A 20,668-nucleotide genomic window follows, 5' to 3' on the forward strand; every position below is an offset into this window, starting at 1 on the left:
CCTGCAGAATAAATTTCCATTTCTTCTAGAAGCTAAGGTGATTGCTTTTGCACATCAGGGCAGGTAGTACTAAAACGCAGAGCTCCAGTCTAGCCAGCCCACCTGGCAACCAGGACTCATCAAGGATTCCAGTTCTCATTGGGAAATCCAAAGGCAGAAGTTTCTTTGTAAAAATCCATTGTGTTTCTCACTGGGATTTTTGAACCCGAGGCTCTGCATTGCTGGCAGCGATGTCAAGGTGTGTAAGGAGAACCACCACCACACTTCAAATTAGCCTGTGACCATTCTCCATATGTTGGCATGAAAAGCATATTGTTGGTACTACAAACCTGCCTATAATCTGTAGACGTGACAGATCACAGCGCTGAAGTCAGACCTAGCGACTTCAGCAGAGCGACAGCAGGGCAAAGGGATGGCTGCCATGCGAGCCCAAGAAAGCTCACGGAGCAGACTTCATCTCTCCAAGCTTTGGCTGTCTCACTGGTCACTGCCAGTGCTCAGCCTCCCTCGTGTCTCCCTGTACAGTCCCCCTTCTGCTGGGGAAGGGCCTGTCCTACCTTCAGAGTGAATTTTAGGCCAAGCTGGTGTGGTGAGGGTGGTGAGACAGTGCTGCGGCACTTGCTCGCTCTCGGGAGAGCTTTCCTGAAGAATGTTCTACATGGAAAAGTGAACCTTCTTCTGCCAAAATGTTTTCCTCTAGAGCTAATAAAACCCAATTAGACTCTTCCCCAGATCAGGAATGAATTTTGTCTGGTTGTGTGTCATGGCTGTAATAAACAGTTTATACTGGGGCAGAGGCTGTGTTTAAGTACGGCAGAATCCTGTTTGGTTTACTGCAATTAACCTAAACAATTTATAAATGGATGGAGTAAGTTAATTTAAATTCTTTCTTCCATTTCCTATGGCTTTGTTAAGATTAAGGTTCTTAAAGCAACCATTCCAGAGATTATTTCAAGGCAACCAAATTAGTGTTAGGAGTTAGGATTCCTACGTTAAAATGAAAGGGCCTCATGTCCCCTTCCCCCCTCCCCCCACCTTATTTTACAGGGCTTACGTGTCCTTTCCAGACGTACTCAGGCCAAACAACTTGCTGCTTAATGGGAGCTGCCCTTCGTGCCTTAAAACATGGGAGTGGCTCACTATGCCATTCAGAGCCTTGCAGGAAAAAAAATCAGTCCATTCCCCTGCAAGTTGCTTCTGTGAACTCCTCCTCAGTGGTGAGGCTGAAGGGTCGGTGACATCGTCATGTTGCAGAAGGATCGTTCCTGCTTCTCACAGGGGGATTAGGTGAGCAAAAGGGGTTGTAGCCAAAGCACGCGAGCAAGTCTGTGTAAGGGACTTGACAATTGGAAAATTCAAAGTCTTGGTACGAGATTTATGTCCTGTTGAAACACTTTTAGCTAATTAAAGGTATGGCCTACTTTCTTCTGCCTCCAGGAGCAACCAGATGGCTGATGGGAAGCGCGTATCTCGGTTGAAGAGAATTGATACTCTGGCTTTAATTTCACCAGAGGAGGCAACTTCACCTCCCTGGAAATAAGGCTGGATTCAAGTATCAGCAGTTATCATCTGTCTCTTGCTAAGTGCCTCTTTTATGGATGGGCTGCTCTTGAACAGGCTGCCTGTTAAGCTGTGCCCTGCGAGCATGGGTGGGTTCTTCTTGGTGGCAGCACTGCAGGGCTGGTTTGTGTGGCAGTCAGAGCAGATGTGGGCTTTGTGCTTCCTTTTACCTGAGCCTTGCTCTGGCAGCCTGTAGCTCAGTTTTGTTGGATCAAAGGTGAAGCGCTGGTTTTGTTGTGCCAGGTGTTCCTGTGCCCTGCATCATGTTTTACTTTAAGTGGTTTGCAAACAAGTGTTGCAATGATGGGCTGAAAGAGCCTGGAGAAGGCCTGGCGTTCTCCTCCCCATCTCTGAAGCTCTTTAATCCCATGGCACTTCTGAGTCCAGAGAGGCATTGCTTACATATTGCCAAATTATGCATCCCCAATTCAATGGCAATATTCTGTAATCTTATTTTACTGGGTAGCCACAGGACAGACAGCCCTTCTGGGGGAGCACAGAGACTCTCTCTCAGCATTCACATACATGCATAAGGCAGTCAGTAGCTAAAGACCGGCCTTTGAGAGCTAAACATTTGCAGCCACAGACAGACAGATGTTTATCTCAGGAGAACTTTGTACTGTCTTCTGTTTGAGAACTGGAAAGACAGTTTTCACCTTCAAGTGAAAGCAGGAATTAGATGCAATCAGTATCTTCTGGAAAACATTTTCTAACCTTAAATAGTCTCCTGCAAGGTTGAAGCATGAAGACCCTGGCATCTTTCTAGCAGAAGGAAGTCTATTTCTGGAGCTCTTTTTGTGAGGCAGAAAACATCGGGTTTGGGCTTTGTTGGCGTGGGAGGGGGTGAGGAGCTTCACTTCTGTAGCTCATCATACAGCTCTGATAACATCCTGCATCCAACATCATTGGTTTAATTCATCCTAAGTAAAGGATTCCCCTAAAACCCACATGCAGCCAGCCAGTGGTGGAGGCACTTTGAGAAAACCAGAACAAGCCTGAGGGTACAGTGCCAGGCAACTGAGCTGTACCTACAGTAAACTGCTGCAGCAGGGCTGTAAATGTTGAAGGGGTGTTCTCATTCCTGGGAGGGCAAGTGAGAGTTGAGGATGAAGGAGGAGTAATGCAAGTCACCTATGTGGATGACAAACTAGCAAAAGCTTCATGCCAGGGTGCCGGGAGGGTGACAATGTGATCATCTTCTTCAGAAAACCAAGGAGACAGCCCTGGTCCTTAGTTATCTGAAGTACCTTAGGTCCTTCATGCAAGAGCCCATGCTGGAGCAGAAAGCCAGCAAACCTGGCTGGAGACCTGACCACCAGCTCCATGCAAGCTGGTTAGAAACAAGTATGATGTGTATTTCTTTTGAGCTCTGCTTTGTCTGCATGGCTCCAGCCCAAAAGAAGCAAAGTGGTGGCATATGAAGCAGCTGTGTGTGCTGGATGTGCTCAGGTGCTGTTTCTGGAGCAGGACAGACTCCGGTGATCAGGTTGGTCCCTGCTGGGAAAATGAGGGGGTTGAGAGAGAGAGAGGGATGCAGGAGGAAGGGCATAGCTCCAGCCTGAGCAGAAATGATGGTGAGGTCCCCTTTGCCTCTTCATGAAGTGATGAGATGGCGCTCAAAGCATTCATCAGGCCAGAATTTAAACTGTTACCTGGGCTCAGTCCTCCGAGGAGCCACACAATGTGGCCATCTCAAATGAACCACTGACTTTTTCTCCTCAGCTTTCTGCTCATGAGCAAGGCCTTCCAGCTGCCAGGGGTCAAAAAATAAATGACCAGTAAGTGCAGAGGTCTGAACAGCCAGGCTGTGACACCACAGGCTCACACCAACTGGGCCTTGTGGGTCATGCTGGGAAATGTCACCCAGCAGGGCATGGGTGCCTGAAAAAAGCAAACCTCACCAACAACCTGCAGTGAGGTGCATCAGTTACACTAACACTGTTTTCTAGGAGGAGAGTGGAATTGTGGAATTTTTGCCCCCCCCCCCCCAGTAAGAGCCTTCTGAACACACACATGGTGTGCACCCACTTGCAGGAATGTTTGCCAAGTAATAAGCAGCATGAACGCAGCCAAACTGCATTCAGGAACAAGAAGCAGACAGTCTGGAACAGAATTCACTCCATCATCTTCTTTGTGGCTGGAGGGAAAAATAGCCATGGGCAGCATTTTATTAAAAACATAATGCCAAAAAAAAAAAAAAAAGAAGTAAAAAAGAAAAGCAAGCAGGAGAGAGAGAACAAGCTAAGGATCAGGAGATAAATTAATCACTGTTCTTCTGGAAGGAAAGGAAGCCCTTGGGTCCCAGCACAGCTGGCTTGACAAGAGACAATCTTGCAGGTGCTCTGCATGTGGCCCAGTTCGTCTCCAGGAGCATTTAGAATACTGATGTCTTAATGCCTTGCTTTGTCTTCCCCACCCTCAGGAGCTGGGTCATGTTTGGGTTTTGGGTTTTTTTTCTTTTCTTTATTGTTTGTGCCTATCCCAGTAGCAGTTGGGAATATCCTACAGAGGTGAAATCCCTGGGGTGCTGGGAGCTGTATGAACTGGTAACAGGCTGCACTGGGAAACTTTGCCATCCAGTTTGGCCCATTATGTGGTGCGGCAGTAAACCCCAGGACTGACTTCTGCATCGCACAGCTGGAGCCTCCTTGCTGTGTACCCTGGTGATAAAATGCTGAGTGACATGCTAATTAAGAGCTACTTAGAGAAGAATGCTGAATACCATATTGAGGATAAGAAAGGTGGACAAAAGCCCTAATTGGAAAAACAATAAATTCAAAGGACGCAGAGTACTTTATTTCAAGGATATGGTGTGCTTCAGGACTGAAAGGTCTGAGGGTCCAGAGGAGGGCCATGAAGATGATTAGAGGGCTGGAACACCTCCCCTATGAAGAGAGCCTGAGGGAGCTGGGCTTGTTCAGCCTGGAGAAGAGAAGGCTGCAGGGGGGGCCTCATTGCAGCCTTCCAGTACCTGAAGAGAGCATATAAACAGGAGGGAAAATCATCTTTTTAAAGGGGTAGCTAATGGCACGACAAGGGGGAATGGACTAAAGCTAAAGGAGGGAAGGTTTATATTAAATATTAGGGGGAAGTTCTTTACAGAGAGGGTGGTTAAGGGGCTGGAATGGGCTGCCCAGAGAGGTGGTGGATGCCCCTTCCTTGGAGCTGTTCAAGGCCAGGTTGGATGGGGCCCTGGGCAGCCTTGTGTAGATCCAGGCCTGGAGGTTGGTGTCCCTGCCTGTGGCAGGGGTTTGGAGCTCTGTGATCCTTGGGGGAGGGGGGGGGGTGGGGTGGGGGGGTGTGGGGGTGTGTCCCTTCCAACACAGACCATTCTATGATTCTATGAAAGGTGTGTGCTGTCTGCCTGCGACATTTCTTAACAGGCTTTGTATGTGTTTTTTCAACAACGTTTGCCTTGCTATGGCAAAAGGATTTAGACTTTGAGACAGTGTAAGCAGGATGTCAGGGCTTGAAGATCTTTGCCAGCATGTAGCCAGCATGGCATTGCCACCAGGGCACTAGCAGATGCTGGGCCCAGCCATGGCGGTGCTGGGCTTGCCTGCGGCCTAAACCACCGAGGTGTGGGCAGCGAGGCTTTGCGTGCCCATAGGGAAGCTGAGAGGTGCTTTGTACCTGGCCTTGGCACACAGAACCCGAGACAAGGGAAGGCTGATCTGTCACCACTTGCTGGGGAGGCTGTAGAGCATCCCATTGTCCCGCAGTGGTAGAGTAGCAAGTGCAAGGCTGGTGCGGGCAGTGCTGCCTTGCAGCAGCAGGGGTCCTGTCATGTCTGCACCTTTGGCAGCTGCCTGCAGGACCCTCCGTGGTGTCCCCAGGCAGCTGGGTTCAGCTGGCTGCAGAGCATGCTCACTGGGCAGCTTGGGTTAGAGTCCGGGAATGCGGAATAGAGGGGAGCTGGGTTGAAGAAAGAGCTGCTCACCTGCGGCTACCTGCTTGAGGGGGCACCTCGGCAGGGTCTTCCTCACAAAAAACCCATCTTGGACATTTCAGACTAGATGTGGTCACCATGCTTTGCACCACCTCTGACATTGGCTACCTGTGTGCCTTCTCTGTTTGGACAACCAGGTGCTGAGGGCAAGGTTGTGACATCATTAGTGCGGAACACACTCAAAAGTCAATGGGGTCTTGACAAACCTGATCTGTTTTGGAACAGGAGCCTGGAGCAGATGAACAGTGAGCACAGCGCCTGGACTGGAGGCCCCTGCCCATTCTGCCTGCTGCATGAACAGAAACACTGGGTGCCTGTTTGGGGAATCCCCACTTGGAGGTTAAAGCCAAAATACTCAGTGCAGCCAAACTCAAGCTCTGGGGGAGGGGAGGGTCAGCACCTAAAGACATTCCCTGAAAAGAGGGTGATGTCATGAGAGTCTCTGATGCTGGAATCAGGCACTGGTGGATTGCATCCTGTGTGAAGGCTTAAATTCAACCTAAGTCACACTTGAGGCATTTTTTGGGGGTGGGAGGAAGGTCACACTTTTTTTTCTTTCACTCTTTCTTTATGTGTTGCTTGTATTCTGCTTGTCTTCCATTGGAGGGGTATCGGCTTAAAAAGGAGAAAGCACTGAGTGGAGAGCAGTAGCTGAAAGGCAGAAGCACATTAATCATGCCCTCCTCAGTGACACAGATTTAGTGGGCTGTCTTCAGGCTCACGTTAATACCAGTATCAAAATGACTGAGGTTTAACTAAGGCCTTATCTGCACCGAGAACTGAGCAACTTAGAAGTAGGAGAGCATCAGCTGTGAACCCTCTTCTCCTCCCCCTGAGACTAGTAAAGGTTTTTTACGCTGTAGGGACTAACAGGTCAGCAAGCTTGGATACATGCTAGTGCTGCCAAAGGGCAGGATGGAGACTGGAGGAGGGTGTTGTCAGCAAAGGCTGTTGGACACACTGACTGGGGACATCCAGGCCTCTGGTGGGAAGGAGTGAGTCTGAATCCTTTTAGGGGAGAGATAATTTTAGAAAGCGCTGTCTTCCTATTTTGGATGATCTAAAGATGAAAGACAAATTGAGTTGGTGTTATTTTATTTGCTCCAATAAACATTTGATTTATACAAAACCCAAAACCAGGAAAAAAAAAAAAACCAACAATAAAACAACAAAACAACCCCCCCAACCCGAAAAACAACCCCAAAACTGTTTACAAAGCAAGTTAAGTGCTTGAAACATTTGATATACAAAAGAGTATATACTGTTCACATTCCTATTTCATACAATGATGTACAGGTGAAATATTCCTTAAAAGAATAAAAATTTTCCTTTACATGTAGTAGTAAAAAAAAACCAAAACCAAACAACCCCCCCCAAAAAAGAAAAAAAAAACCAAACAAAAAACCTCAAAAAACACCCCAACCCATAACAATGTCAGTATTGTCAGGAACTACTGGCCCCGTTCCTTGACCTTCAGCGCGGATGGAGGCCAAGAACCGGGCTGCTCCATCCCCACCCCGGGCAGCCGCCGCGGCGGCTGCAGCGTCGCTAGAGGGCAGCGGGCCCCGCAGCTCCACGGCCCCGCAGCTCCACAGCGCCGCAGCTCCGCTCCTCTGCCCGCTTTTTCCTTCAGTTTTACCAAAAAACTGCCCCCTCCCCATCTCCCCCCGCCCGCCAAATAACTGTGACATCTTAGCCTCTGAATTCCACTGCAGCTGTTGAGGCTTTTTGCCCCAGTCTGTTGTTTAAATATTTCTGAGGAATTTGGTTAAAATGAAAAATAATAATAATTAAAAAGAAGCAGATGCAAAACCATTTCAAAATAAAGTTATTTGTCATCATAAACCTTAGTTCCTATTTGAATAAGCAGGATACCTATTGGTGCACACAGCGATGTCTGCTAGAGACACATCGATGTTTATCTGTCAAAGGTGGTTAGTCGATGGCACCAGACAGATGCATCTCTATGGGACTGGTTTGTGCTGGGTGGATTTCTAGTTCCTAAGGCTTGCCTACATGCTGTGGGGAAAAAACAGTGGAAAAAATCCCACAAAACTCCTGAAGACAAAATTGTTAGCACTTACTAAGCACGCTGCTGTCATTTGTGTAGGCCCAATGTGATGCCAACCAAGCTAAACCTTTTGGATAACACAGAGAATGTGAGCAATGTCTGAAGGAGCCTTTTGGAATAAATTGTCTTTCTTGGGTTTGCGGGGGGGGGTTGGGGGAGCTTGGGGTGTCCTGTTTTCTGTTAACTGCGGCCTTGCTGAGGGCAGCAAGTAGTGCTGAGGGCAGGATATGCCATTAACCTAATGCTACAGAGTTTTCCCTCACCTCCGGGGTCCTTTTGCAAATACAAAGGCACCGGCTGTGGTCCGTCCTTGCTCTTCTCTGGAAGGCACAGAGCAGAGTCAGGCTGTGGTGTGTCAAGCAATTAGACACGCAGCACTGAGAGAAAAATTGTTTGCTCTTGCAGCAACGCAACCAAGGTAAAAGGAAGGGAAAAACCCAACCTCAAAGTGCTGCCTGCGCTCAGAATGCACAGCAAATATAAAACATCTGCTCGGAGTACTGCTGGCCCTGCCTCGCTTCCTACGGGCTGGGGGTGGGGATGGGAGGAGGGGAAAACTCGACACGCTGATATTTTGCAACCTGCTTGCGAGCAGTGTGAATTCAAAGCAATAAACATATAATGTTAATGATCTCTGCATGGAAACACATGTGTGGGAGCACCCAAAACTCCTCACACTCCCGTTCTGGGACACTGGGGTTAAGGTGAGAGGGCAAAGGCATCTCTGAACCTTCCCAAAAGTGCTGCAGACAGGAATGCATAGGTACAACTGTAAAGCCAAGTTGACCTGTCTGCTGCGAGACTGCAACCGTGAACTGCAGGGCCAGAGCTGGGTGCTCACCACACGGGCTTTGAAAGCCATCTTCTCACCGCACGCTGGCCCTATCTTTTTGGCAGAGTGCTTAGTGCACAATTGCTGGTGCCGTGCTACGCCAGTCTCCCCAGGCCCCTTCCCTAAGGGGGAGTGATCTCTGATGCACCAGTTGATTCTTGGAAGCACTTTTTAAAAAGAAAAAAACAACAAACCCTCTCTTTTTTTCAGAGCATGGCTGGTGTAGATATATAGATAGATATATATATACATACACACACATTTTTATATATATATGTATATATATATATAAAAATATCAATTTCATACTTATTTACAGGCATTAATAAAGTGCATAATGTTATTGGCTATTTTCAAATCTCATTTCCTGAGGAAGTGCTAACATACATAGCTCCTCCTGTGACATGATGCTGGCAGCCAATGCTAGGGTATGACACCTACTCCCCAGCTTTTAATTCCCATGATTACATCTCCATGTCCAGAGCTGGAACCTAAAGGGAATAGTGACAGCCTCAGTCCTCCAGGAAGCAAGTCAAGGCACCCATCGAGACTTCTTCCTTTGCCAAGGTCAACGTGTCTAGGAATGACTTCCCTCCATTTTGGAGTTTCAGGGTGCGTGTTACTTGGCGGTGGTCACAGAGCCATCTTCAGGGATCTTCTCCTCTGAACAGCTTCTTCCCGAGAGCTTGTCGTGGTACTTGAGCTCACTGAAGCGCTCCGCGACACACTGCGCCGTCAGCCGGGCCTCGGGGTCGTGGTCCCAGCACTCAATGAGAGTTTCGCAGACCATCTGGATGCCCTGCAGAGAGCACAGAGAGAGCAGCCGTGACACGGCCAGTCACCACCAATACCCGCGTGGGAGAGTGGTTTTAGTGTCCTCTGAACTTCAGGGGGTTATTCCTGTGTGTCCTGGAAGTGCTTGAAGGGCTCTTCTCCTGTCATGGGGGCATACTTTTTTTTTTAATAAAGAAACCCTACTACAACATTTTCAGCCCTTTATTTTCTACTGTCCTTTCTGGACATATGTTCTGATACTTTATAACAGGAAAAATGATGCTTTGGACCTGGTGCTATAGAATCAAGTAGGGTTGGTTTGGTTTTTTTTTAATGAATATGATCAGAATTCTTGGATAAGATGACTCCCCTCTCAACCCATGATTTTGTGTGGAATTCTGTCCAGGTTTTTTGAACAACATTCTGATTGCCAGCAATATCAGACCCTACATCAGCCCTTCATAAATTCCTCGCAGACTAACTAAATCTATGTGCAAATATGGGCCACAGTCCCACAAACACTTAAACACATGTCACTCACAGATGTAACTATTTAACCTTCATTTCAATGCTGATGCACATGTTTACAGGAGCAAAAAAACAGTTGCAGCTCTGTAATGCATTTTATAAACATGAGGTATTTGCCAGGAAATTGTGTGCTTTGCTTTATGACACTGAAAGCCCATTAAGTAGGATTTATCTTAAACTTCTTATTTAAAAAAAATAACATTTCACAACACTGCATTAATTGCATAATTTACCTAATTGGTGATGTTGACTGATGTCAATGTTAATAGCAGAATGTTATTGTCTGTATACAAATAACATTAGTTTTCTGCTGGCATTGAAATTACAAGCAGTAAATTAAATTAAATATTAAACATTAACTTGAAATCAATAGTGCAACAAATCTCATTAAGGGGGGAAAAAAATTGTAGTATGTAAATCCATTCCAGAATTTTATCACGATGAATAATGAGTTCATTACAAAAACATGACTGCGGAGGAAGGAAATGAATATGGAAGAGCCATTACAGTTAAGAGCAACTTCTATGGAGTTCAAAGTACATCCTCAGCTGCTGCAAACTGTCACAGCCCTGCAGAAGCTGATGCGTCACTGCATTTTAGATAGCGCAATGTGAAACGCTGAAGGGATTCAGATGACAGGAATTAAATCCACCTTCATTAAATGCCCCTGAGCGTGTTATCAGGCATCCCTTCCCTGCCTCACACTCTCAGCTGAATCCTGCAGGAGTCAGCTGTGACCGACCTGGTGACACACAAGTGGTCCTCCCAGTTGGTGGGGTGCCCTGTACTGGGGACACACTGAGGTCTTGGTTTTACAGAGAGGAGAAATCTCTGAAGTCAAATGCAGGACCCCAAGGTACAAATCTGCCACCATTTTACTTGCTGCCTAAATCTAGAGATGACAAAGTTCATACTGCATCTCACAGCTCCGCTCCAGTGCCTCGTGCCCTCCAACACACTGCGGTCTGACGCCATGAGAACAGCTGCAGGCCCAACCCGTGCCTGAGCACCGCGGGGATCGCAAGCCCAGGGCTTCCCTTCCCCGCCCCAGCGCCCTGGGCACGCTGGCACACCTCTGCTTGCCCCTCTGCCTGGCTGTGCATGAAATGCACCCCTGGACAGCCCTCTCCAAGGCGTGACCAGTGGTATTGCTCACTTCTACTGCCGTGTAATGCAGCGCCCTGCCACAGCGCCTGCAGGAGTCCTCCCGTCCCAAACACTGACAAGGCCGTGGGCCACCCAACACTGCCTTAAGTGTGGATGACTTTTGCTTTATAGGGGCTTTCATCACCTTCTATCACATCATCTGACTCTTCCCAAATGCAGAACAGAAACATTTGCTGACCATGTCTGCCTTTGCATCAGCATAAGCTGTATCTTTCTTTCCCATCCAGCCACAGATCAGTACTGAGTTAGGTTTCCTTTTGCTCTTGAGAAAACAGTCATTATCCTCAAGTTTGCTGACCACAGATCTTCCTGTTGTTCTTCTGTTTCCCTTATCAGTTCTCTACCCTGCTTTATTTTTTTTTTCCACACATAAGATCATGTCTTTTGAATATCCTGAGACATGTTCTCACATTGTTCCTAGTTGTAAGCACTTTCTGTTATTTAATGTTTTTCTCCCAAATGACCTGGCTTGGGATTCTTTTCTGCTTTCTTAATTGGGCTCTCCTAAAGTACCATATATGTATTACCAGTTTGGACCTCATTTTGGCTTTGTGGAAAAAAACTCAACTGCAGCCAACTCATAATTCCTTTTACCAGCTCATTCACAATTTTTAGAAAATTTCTGCAACTGGTTCTTTTTTATAAAGATGAATATTAGCATCAGCTCTCAGCTTTACTTGTCACTGAGAACATGGTTGTTTCTATGGCTTCTAGAAATGTCAAGTTTTAGTACTAGTTGCCTCAGGTATCCAGGAGTCCCTCAAAATACAGCTCCTCCCCAGTTAAAGCATCAATAACCCTACTTACCATACGTGACTACATATGGTCCCTGTGATCCTGGAAGGGGCTGTGCTCTGCCATAGTCATCAGACGGCAGATGTGTTGTTCTTAGTTGGAAAGATGATTGATTTTGGCCACTCACTTGGCCTTTCCTAAGTAGGTGTTAGGCTATGATTTTAACATCTCAACTGGGATGAAAAAGGGAGTGTTACATTGCTCCTGACGGAAATGCTATCTGATCCTGGTTGCCTGGGCTTTTATACATGTTCACAACACTCTCCCTTTCTCTGTAAAGACCACTCGACATATTTCACTGACAAGTGGAATGACCACGCTTCGCTTCTGATGTGATAGTCATTTTATCTCTACTGATACATCAGGCTGCAACTATCCCCTCGGAAGTGCAACCCTGGTGTCCATGAATGGGGAAGCTGACAGAGTGCTTCACGCCATGCAAGGCAAACGGACTGCTAATGTGCAACCTGAATAAAAACACGCTGGCTTGCTGAAGACTCATTTCCTATTTTCTTAAACCTGTCAACAGCTGGGATACAAGGATGACTGCTCTCCATGATAAAGTGCTGAGACTTGTTTTCTCTGCTGAAGGGGCCCACGTGTGAAGTTTTTCTCTTTGACCTTTCAGAGCCTGCATGCAGCGTGCCCTGGTTATTCTGTGGCTGGATGACTGTTGGGTCTCAGGTTTCCCATCTTTTTGTTTCGATCGTTTCTAGATTACACTGGTGGGCAGCAGAAATCCCAGGCCTTTGGGGTAGCCGTGGTGGAGAGCACTGTGGTGTCTCAACCATGGCAGCACCGGTGTCACTGTGTGACAGAGGTCTAATCCTTGCAAAAGAGAAATCTGGCCTGTTGGGCTGCGTTCGGGCTCAGGCTTGAGGGAGCAGCTAAACATACAGCGCAGCTCTCAGCTCCTTCCTCACATCTGGTGTTCTTACCTGATGGTTAAGCCAGGAGCTGGGGATCTCCGGTCGCCCTCTGTCTCTTAGGACGTTGTCCTTCATGCTTTCCACGCAGGGGTGTTCTCGCACTTTAGAGCCAAACGGGGGCTCGTACTCTTTCACTTCTGCCAAGAGAATAAGCAAACACAAGGGTATTCAGCTGGGCTGTGCCCGTGCCAAGCGTGAAGGGAGCTGGCTGTTCTCTGGAGGAGTTGGAGCTACTGATTAGCTGCTCAGTGCCACTGTTCTGCTTGACCAGCTCCAAACAAAGCAAAGCCAGTTGGCATTTTCAAAAATGTTTCAAATGAGTTTCTCCCACCCCCCCTCCCCCTTTTCTTTCCTAGCCAACTAAACAATTTTCATTTAAACCCTTTAGTACATAATCATATTAGCAACAGTCAGAGCAGCAGAGTAACCTGTAATGGTTTGTGAGCCTTTTGATCTGTGCTGAGGCAAAACACGCAGGAGCTTCAAGGTGAGTTTTGCTTGAGCCAGCCAGGCTTGCAAGAGCTGGTCCCCCTTAGGTCCTCCAGAGTCTACACACCCTTGCCAGGTGAGATATAAACTGAAATCTAACTAGGTCACAATAGATGTTGATGTATCAGATGGCTAAGAGGAGATACTTGTTTGAAAAGGACACAGATGCAGTAAGGAGCAGTGCTGGAACCTGCCGTGCTGCCCTTGTTTATTACTGAGCCATGTTCCTTTGTATAAAGCAGGAGTCTGCTCTTATTTTAGGCTTCTTTCCCAAAATGGGTCATTTTTGGCCCGTGATGCAGGGGGCACAGCTTCCTGAAGGGGCTGCTGCCGTTCTAGTTTGTGTTTCCATGTTGCATATTTTCTTTGCTTTTCTTTGGAGAGAGAAAGGAAGAGGCAGACATATGGGACCTTTGGAGAAAACTCAAGAAATCTCTGAGAGCGGAAATATTATAGTAGATGCTGACACAGTGTAGAAAATGCTGTGGTTTCTTTGGGAACAGATGGAGACTTTACTCACAGGCCTAATGACTTGCTAGTATTAGATAAAGATTTATGAAGTTGGCCTGTTCTGCTGCCTCTTATTTCTTTCTAGGAATTAATTGAGGGCAAGGAAAACTGAAGTGTAATCTGCAAGTTGGAAGGATGCATGTGAGTGCCCCAAAGACATGTGAATAGAGAACAACGAGACCAGAGTCCGTACTGTTGCCTAACATTACAACCAAAGTTCAAATGCCATGTCCAGTGCTGCTGACCACTCTCTAGGGGCATTTAAGGTAAAAAGAGGCTCCAAGAAAGGTGAAAACAATCATTAAAGGACCAGAAAAAATGGGAAGAGCCCCTGAAGCTTGGTTTTGTTTACTTCAGAAAGAATAGTAAAGGGTCATATGATAAATGCAGAAAATGACTGATGATCAGGGTCAGATCCTTCTGTCATATCGTGTGATAAAAACAAGGTAGAACCAAACATAGCTAAAAGGTGGACTTTCCTCCAAAACCTTAGAGACAGGGTGTAGATCTCATTTCTATGTGACAGCCACGAGATGAAGACTTTATCAGGCTGCAGAAAAAGAATTTCTACTGCTTAAAAAGAACAGCCAAGTTATGATAACAAAGGGATGTTAAACCTTATGCTTTAAACGTTCAGCATTAAGAGATCCAGCTGCAAACAACTGTGCGTGCAGCGCAGCAGATCGCTGTGCAGTTGCCTCCTGCAGGGCTGTACTTCTTTCTCCTGAGCCATCTGGTGCTGGCCACTGTCCACACAATGCTCTGGAGAGTGGCTATAGTCCCGAAACACAATTCCTATCTTCTCATACATAACACTTTTGGGGGGACTCAAGGGCCAAAACCTGCTTTGCTTTCTTTCCTGCACATGAAGGCAAACCAGTTTCATCCACATTCAGTTAGACAATATTCAGCCAAAGTAAATTTACAAGACTTTGGTCCTTGAAGTTAATTGGGAAGTTGCCATCTTGCTGGTCAGACCTGCATTAGTATACAGCAGATGCACAATGATTACAAAGTAGATACCCCTACTTTCAAAGCTAACCAAAATATTAAGGTTTGCTGGGAAAATTTAAATAGCATGACCCAGATGGTCATTTCCTACACCATCTCCATCAGTCGTGGTTTGATTGTGGTAGTGGTCCTGGACACCAGCCAAGGCTCTCAAATCGTGCAGCGTGAGGGGTCAGAGGAGTCTGAATGTCCAAGAGAGGGAAGCTGATGCTGCAGTGCTGGCTTGTTTCTTCTCACTAAGCCCGGTCCGAAGGCCATTCAGGTTCATGAGATGGTTCATGTGAAGGAAGAAAAAGCCTTCCCAGGGAATTGATAGGTTTGTAATACATTTTCACTGTTTGAGTAATTCCTTCTATACTATGAGCATTCTTCTTCCACATATAAAGATTGAATAGGCTTTTCAGGTTTGAGGTTGTTTGGGTTTTTTTATGGTAAAGAAATTGAGGCCAGGTGCCAATTTTCTGTAATGACTTTACAGTAATACAGGCATGCCTGCCATCAGTTTGAGAGGCATGCAGCATCTTGTTGCTCTTTATTATCTCGCTTCTTTTTCCCTTAGAAAGAAAAGCCCACTGAATCCTCTCGTAGTAAATCATCCTTATGCTGTGGAATCTCAGGTGTCAGCCACATTTTGCAGTAATAGCTGGGGTTATTCATGGATCATGTTGACACGCTACAGTAGATGTAACAGGTGTCAGTTTGAGGTACGTTAAGAAGTTTGTGTCTAGCTGCTTGTGTATGGCTGTATATAGATGCTGAATCTATTTTTCATGCCTTATATGTTTGTTTTGATTGGTTTTAGACCAGCCAGGCACTAAAAATGACAACTGGGTGAAGTACCATAAATATCTGTGATACCATAAACTACAGCACCTTCAGTGTTCAGTAATGGCAGAGTTCCTTCAACGTTAACCTCTAGCATTTAATCTTTATGCTTGTGAGTTACCTTGTGGTAAGAATCGCTGTACCTCTGGTGTCCTTTGACACTGGCCTGCTCGTAACTCTCAGAAAGGCTGGGACTGGATTTTTAGCCCCAGACATTACAGAAAATCCATTTGTTGTGCCTGATGAATGCTTTGGAAAATTTGGCTGCGGGTTCCTCGTGAAAAATATGGTTCACTCAAATAGTCTTCTTCTACTCTAAGGTATTTGCAGTAAGATTCTCTTCTTTTGGATCAGAACAACATACCCACAAACCCTGTCACCACTTCCTTTTGTGTCCCACTGATTTCTGTGGGACAGCTTATCGTACTGGAAGATGAAGGTTCATTTGTAGAATCAAAACAGGAGCGAGGCAAAAGAAGGCCAGCAAAAATCAACTGTGAAGCACAGCCCACATCAGTGGGCCTGTGTTTGAGAACCTTTAGGTCCTTTTGAAACACCCCTCACTTTAGAGTTTACAACGGGAGAGCCACAGAGGGGTAAAGCTACTGTGACAGCTCGTGCAAGCGCACAAAGCTGAGCGTATGTGCAGATTGTGTCTGCCTTCATGCTAGAGGAATTTGGGTGGTGGATCAACCTAACTGTTGCACAAGGGGATAATAATGCACAGGACAGAGGCCCAAAAGCCATTTCATGGCCAAGTTGAAGGAGCCATCATGTTCTTACTTCACATTTTCCCTAGGTTTCCCTGCTCCACTCCCTCAGAATACAGATGCTACCTGGGACAGGTGAGGGAGCATTGGGATGGGTGAACTCACTTTGCTGCTTCACTCGCACAGACATGTTTTAAGTGACACATCTGATGATCAGCCACTCTTCCAAATGTTTGAGAGTGTCATCAGCATGTGGTTACAGGCTGCTTAGTCACTATGTGCTGGATCCTGAGGTGGGAAAGTAGAGGAACACAGAGCACACCTACACCCAACAAGGAGTATAGTGCAGTGCTCTTCCTACTCCTATCTGGGCTTGTTAAAGGACACTACTTGCTACCCTATAGGCAGCACTGTGGTGAATTTCTAGGGCATGAGTTACTTTGTTTGCTCCACAGGAGAGGTTTAAATCAGGCCCCAGATGCCACCACCTCAGGGCCCAATGCGCAAGCACCGCCCCATGGTACAGGCTATCAAAGTGCTGACACTGTAACCCCTCCATGTCAGTATGATGTAAACAACCATTTCACCAGGTACAGGATGCACACACATTTAGTTAGCCAACTGCAGGTCTTGACTTACTCTTTCCAAGTGAGCATAAGATTAATCACTGATTTTCTTCATATTAAACATGGCTCTGGTAAAGCAAGGCTGCCATTTCAAACAAAGCCTGGTTGCTATACCAAAGCCAGCCACCACTCCAGGCAGCACAATCCTGCACGAGCAAGGACGCCATTTTCTGAGGGGGTTTCTCTTCTCCCTCTTCACCAACCCCACGTGTCCAGAAGTTCCCTTTCCTCTCCTCCTTCCCTGCCACCCCAAATAGTCCCCCACCCATAGCAGCTCTGATACAGAACAGATGGTTTTCTTTTCTTTCTAGGAGGCCGTCAGAGAAATTACACTTGCCTCAGTCACCAAAGCTGTGTCGCTCTGAAAGCAAGTGGTTGAGACGAAAATTACATTTCTTGCAACGTGCAGCATCTGGTGCACAGCTGTTGCGCTGAATGAAATACCAAGTTAACGGCAGCGTGGAGCAGTTGAAGTTCTCCCCAAAGTAGTATTGCTGAGTTTCTAAATATGCCTCTTAAATTATACTCCGGTGAAAAATCAGTCAAACTCGATCTTTGCCTCTGTCTGCCTTTCCCTGGTGCCCCATTTCTGCTTCTCCGTATTTAGCACAACAAAGTAACAATGAGCAGCATGGCCTTTCTCGAAAGCCGATCCCCACCTGCTTATTTACTACGGCAGCTTCACAGTATGGATTATGCTGCTGGGTATTTTTGTTTAAACGTCTGCTGACTGAAAAGGCCTGGCACAGCGCGGAGATGGTGTTCGACAAAGCTGCCGCAGTGGAAGGACCTGCCTCCCTTGCCTCCCACGCTCACCGAACACCTGCACGCTGACAAACGAATCCTGAGAGCTCCCTTTGTAAAAGAAGTAAGTCACCGTACCTTTCACGTGGCTGAAAGGCAATTAGCAACCCCCCCCCCCCCCCATGCTTCCCTCCCTAATGAAAGTCGCTGATGCAGCTGCCTCGGCTTAGGCTGCTGCTCCTGCCCTCTGAGCTGCCATGGGCTTCTCTAGCGACAGGGAGCTGACAGGCAGTCAGCAAAGACGGTGCCTGCGTCTTTCGGGTTCCCTTGGAAAGGCTGGCTGTAGCCAAGCCAGCCTGCCCTGGCTTATACGTGAGGTCATTTCTCTCAGTTTGTAGCAGTTTAGGAAGCAAAGAGGGGTTTGCGTGAGTGGAGGCAGCTCCTCAAGAACGCTGCGAGGAGACAAGGGAGTCTCACGAGTGACAGATGGAGAGAGAAAGCAGAGGGGGAGCTGTAGCCGTGAATCACTGCAAGGGTATTTCACCAGCTGGTTGCAACGATAGCCAGACTGCACGAACCCAGGGAAAATCTAAGAAGGAAATGAAAGAAACCATGCCGTGCTGCTGCACCTCAGTGCCAGTGACAAGTTAAGGGAGCTACATCCTGGGAGTTGTATTTAACCGCTCTGGAGACACTAAGCCCAAGTTCCACCCACTACAGACCTGCCTAAGTACTCCAGTGCTTTAACTGGGACTTCAGCCCTTGGAAAAGAGACTGAAATAGGGAAATGAAATTCAAGAAATGTGTTTCTGGAGAGGAAGATGGCTGAGGGATGTGGGTGGGGGTTAAGCTCCACTTTGAAAGCAAAGGGGATGCTGGGCCAGAGAAATCTTTCCTTTTCCTGAAATGACTTCAGCTTTTCTTCTCAAGGTTATAATGGGTCAGTCTCTTCTAGCTAAACATGCTGGTGATTTTCCTTCCTTATGAAACTCCCTTTATATCCTCTTTTAGGCAGTCGCCTTCTGAGAACAGCAGCAATAAGTTTTGGTTTTGCCACAATCTCTATTATGCCGTACTCAGCAAATAATGAACAGGAAGGGACTCAGGCATCAGCAAAGATAAAAGACTCCACAGTGAACAGCCATATTTATATTAATAAGGTGAGTTCCTAAATGCAAGAAACAGAGAGAGCTCAAGAGACAGGGCAAAGATCCTTTTTCTTGGGTTTTAAATCTCCTCAGCCACATTTATAAAGTGCTAATGAAAGGCTGAGGTTGTGCCAATGCATTTAGAAACAGGCATGACCACGACAGTTAAAAGTGGATAAGTTTGCCTTGGAATATGCCAGACTGAGGTTCAGTTCCTGAAGCACCAAATGTTTTTTCCCTGAAATGTTTGACTATATTTTTTTCCCTCCCCATGCTTTTCTGCTAGCACTAGCTGTTTGCACACATACTTGCTTTGTAGCTTTCCTGGCAGGGTGCAACAGGGGCAAATCTGTTGCCCACAGTCCAGCCCTCCCAGCAAGATCAAATGCTGGTCAGACAGGAGGAGACTGAGGTAGAGGCATTCCTCCCGCCTGCACACGGACGTCGTGACACAGCCTCACAGCCACTGCGCAGAGCGGCTTCAGAGACCTCTGTGGACACCCTTGTGGTATCCCACAGATACTAGTAGAGAAACAAGGAGCAGCTATGAGCATCTTCTCATGGGACACTGGTTTCCCTCCTGTACACTCTGTTCCCCATACTATAGTCCTCTAGCCTACAAATTTGTCCTGTCTCTGTAGCAGCCTTTCCATACACAACCATGCCAAGTCTGATTAAAAGGCAGCCTCTGTGGTTTTGGAAGAAGAGTAACAAATCAAATCACAGTTGCATATCTACTGTAATAACCACATGTGTGTTACTTTTTTACAGCCCTACTCCTCAGACTGTCTGTATGAGCCCTGGGCTGCACAGCAGTTTTTGTTACAACCAGTGCTAGACAATACCAGCAGACTGAAGAATTTTATATGTAACTAAGTCCCATTTTAGTCCCCAAAGTAAGGTGAAAATCTTTAAACATGGCAATATGTAATGCAGATTTCTCAACATCAACTTTACTGATTTCTAGCACGTACCAGTGCCGCACACTGGGAATTCTGGGGCAGCTTTAGGCAAAGCAGAAATGGAGATTTTGTTTCCATGGACAAACTCTGAATATGAACAAGCACTGCAGCTCTTCCTGGAGCTGTTCTGACAGTCAGTTCCAATGGTTTTTATTTTGTTACTGCACTTCATATAACAGACATCCCTTGATTTCTCATATGGATGATCTCTTGCAATTTCACAAAAAAAATATGAGCAGCAGCTGGGGATTTCAGGAAAGCAGGAAGGTTTCTCTATGACTATGGTGGTGCTTACTGAAATGATCAATTAGTAAATGTGACACTTAACTGGCCTTCATTAGGTTTCATAATTAACATTCCATGAAAGTAAATGGGAGGCAGTTATCACTTTTTGGTCTTAATATATCAAATTGTCATGTTTCCAATCATTTTGGGTGAGGTCAACCAATGAGTCAATCCATGGCTACTCAAGATGTTATAGGAAAAAATGAGGTACATAATTAATTAATTAAACCAGACATGAATTATATTTAAAAGTGCAGATATATCCTTACACCAATCGAGAACCAATTTCCTTGTGCTTGCAGATGTTTGGTGTTCAAGTCTGCTCATGCACATGCACATCTCATACTGCTGAAGTCCTGTTAATTTACAGTATCTGAGTATGTCAGTACAATTGGTGAGAGTTGTACTGCCCAGACAACCACATGAACATCTCTGTCCAAACATACTTTTAGAGAGGACAAAACTGATGGCACTTACCTCCAACGCCATTACAGCGAGATGTCATTTCCCAGAGGACCAAAGCCATGGAGTACACATCTGTTTGCTTGAAGGACTCCACGTTCTCCAAGTTCATCCTGGATTCCAGAACCTCAGGAGCCATGTACCTTGCTGTGCCAACCTACAGGAAGGGAGATGGAGGAGAGCTCAGGAGCTGCAACTGTAATTCATGTTTTGGATTCTGCTGTGATTTAACTTCAGCTTTCACAGAAATGGTGCTGTTTGACACGTATCCAAAAATTCAGGCCATACTTG

At 46.4% G+C, this 20,668-nt stretch overlaps 1 protein-coding gene across 1 annotated transcript in view; it reads right to left on the minus strand.

Annotated features, from left to right (window-relative positions):
• Positions 1 to 9,031: 9,031 nt before the first annotated feature.
• TGFBR2 (transforming growth factor beta receptor 2) overlaps positions 9,032 to 20,668 on the minus strand; it is a gene marked incomplete at its 3' end in the record, with an annotated part of 61,154 nt that continues 49,517 nt past the window's right edge. The window contains exons 5-7 of the mRNA XM_084280295.1: positions 20,393 to 20,534; positions 12,615 to 12,742; positions 9,032 to 9,211 (exon numbers count right to left, since the gene is read on the minus strand). Of these exons, the coding sequence (XP_084136421.1) occupies positions 9,032 to 9,211; positions 12,615 to 12,742; positions 20,393 to 20,534 (450 nt within the window). The remainder of the gene's footprint in view (positions 9,212 to 12,614; positions 12,743 to 20,392; positions 20,535 to 20,668) is intronic.

The sequence above is a fragment of the Gallinula chloropus genome (genome assembly GCF_964237585.1).
Source record: "Gallinula chloropus genome assembly, chromosome: 2".
NCBI lineage: Eukaryota > Metazoa > Chordata > Aves > Gruiformes > Rallidae > Gallinula > Gallinula chloropus.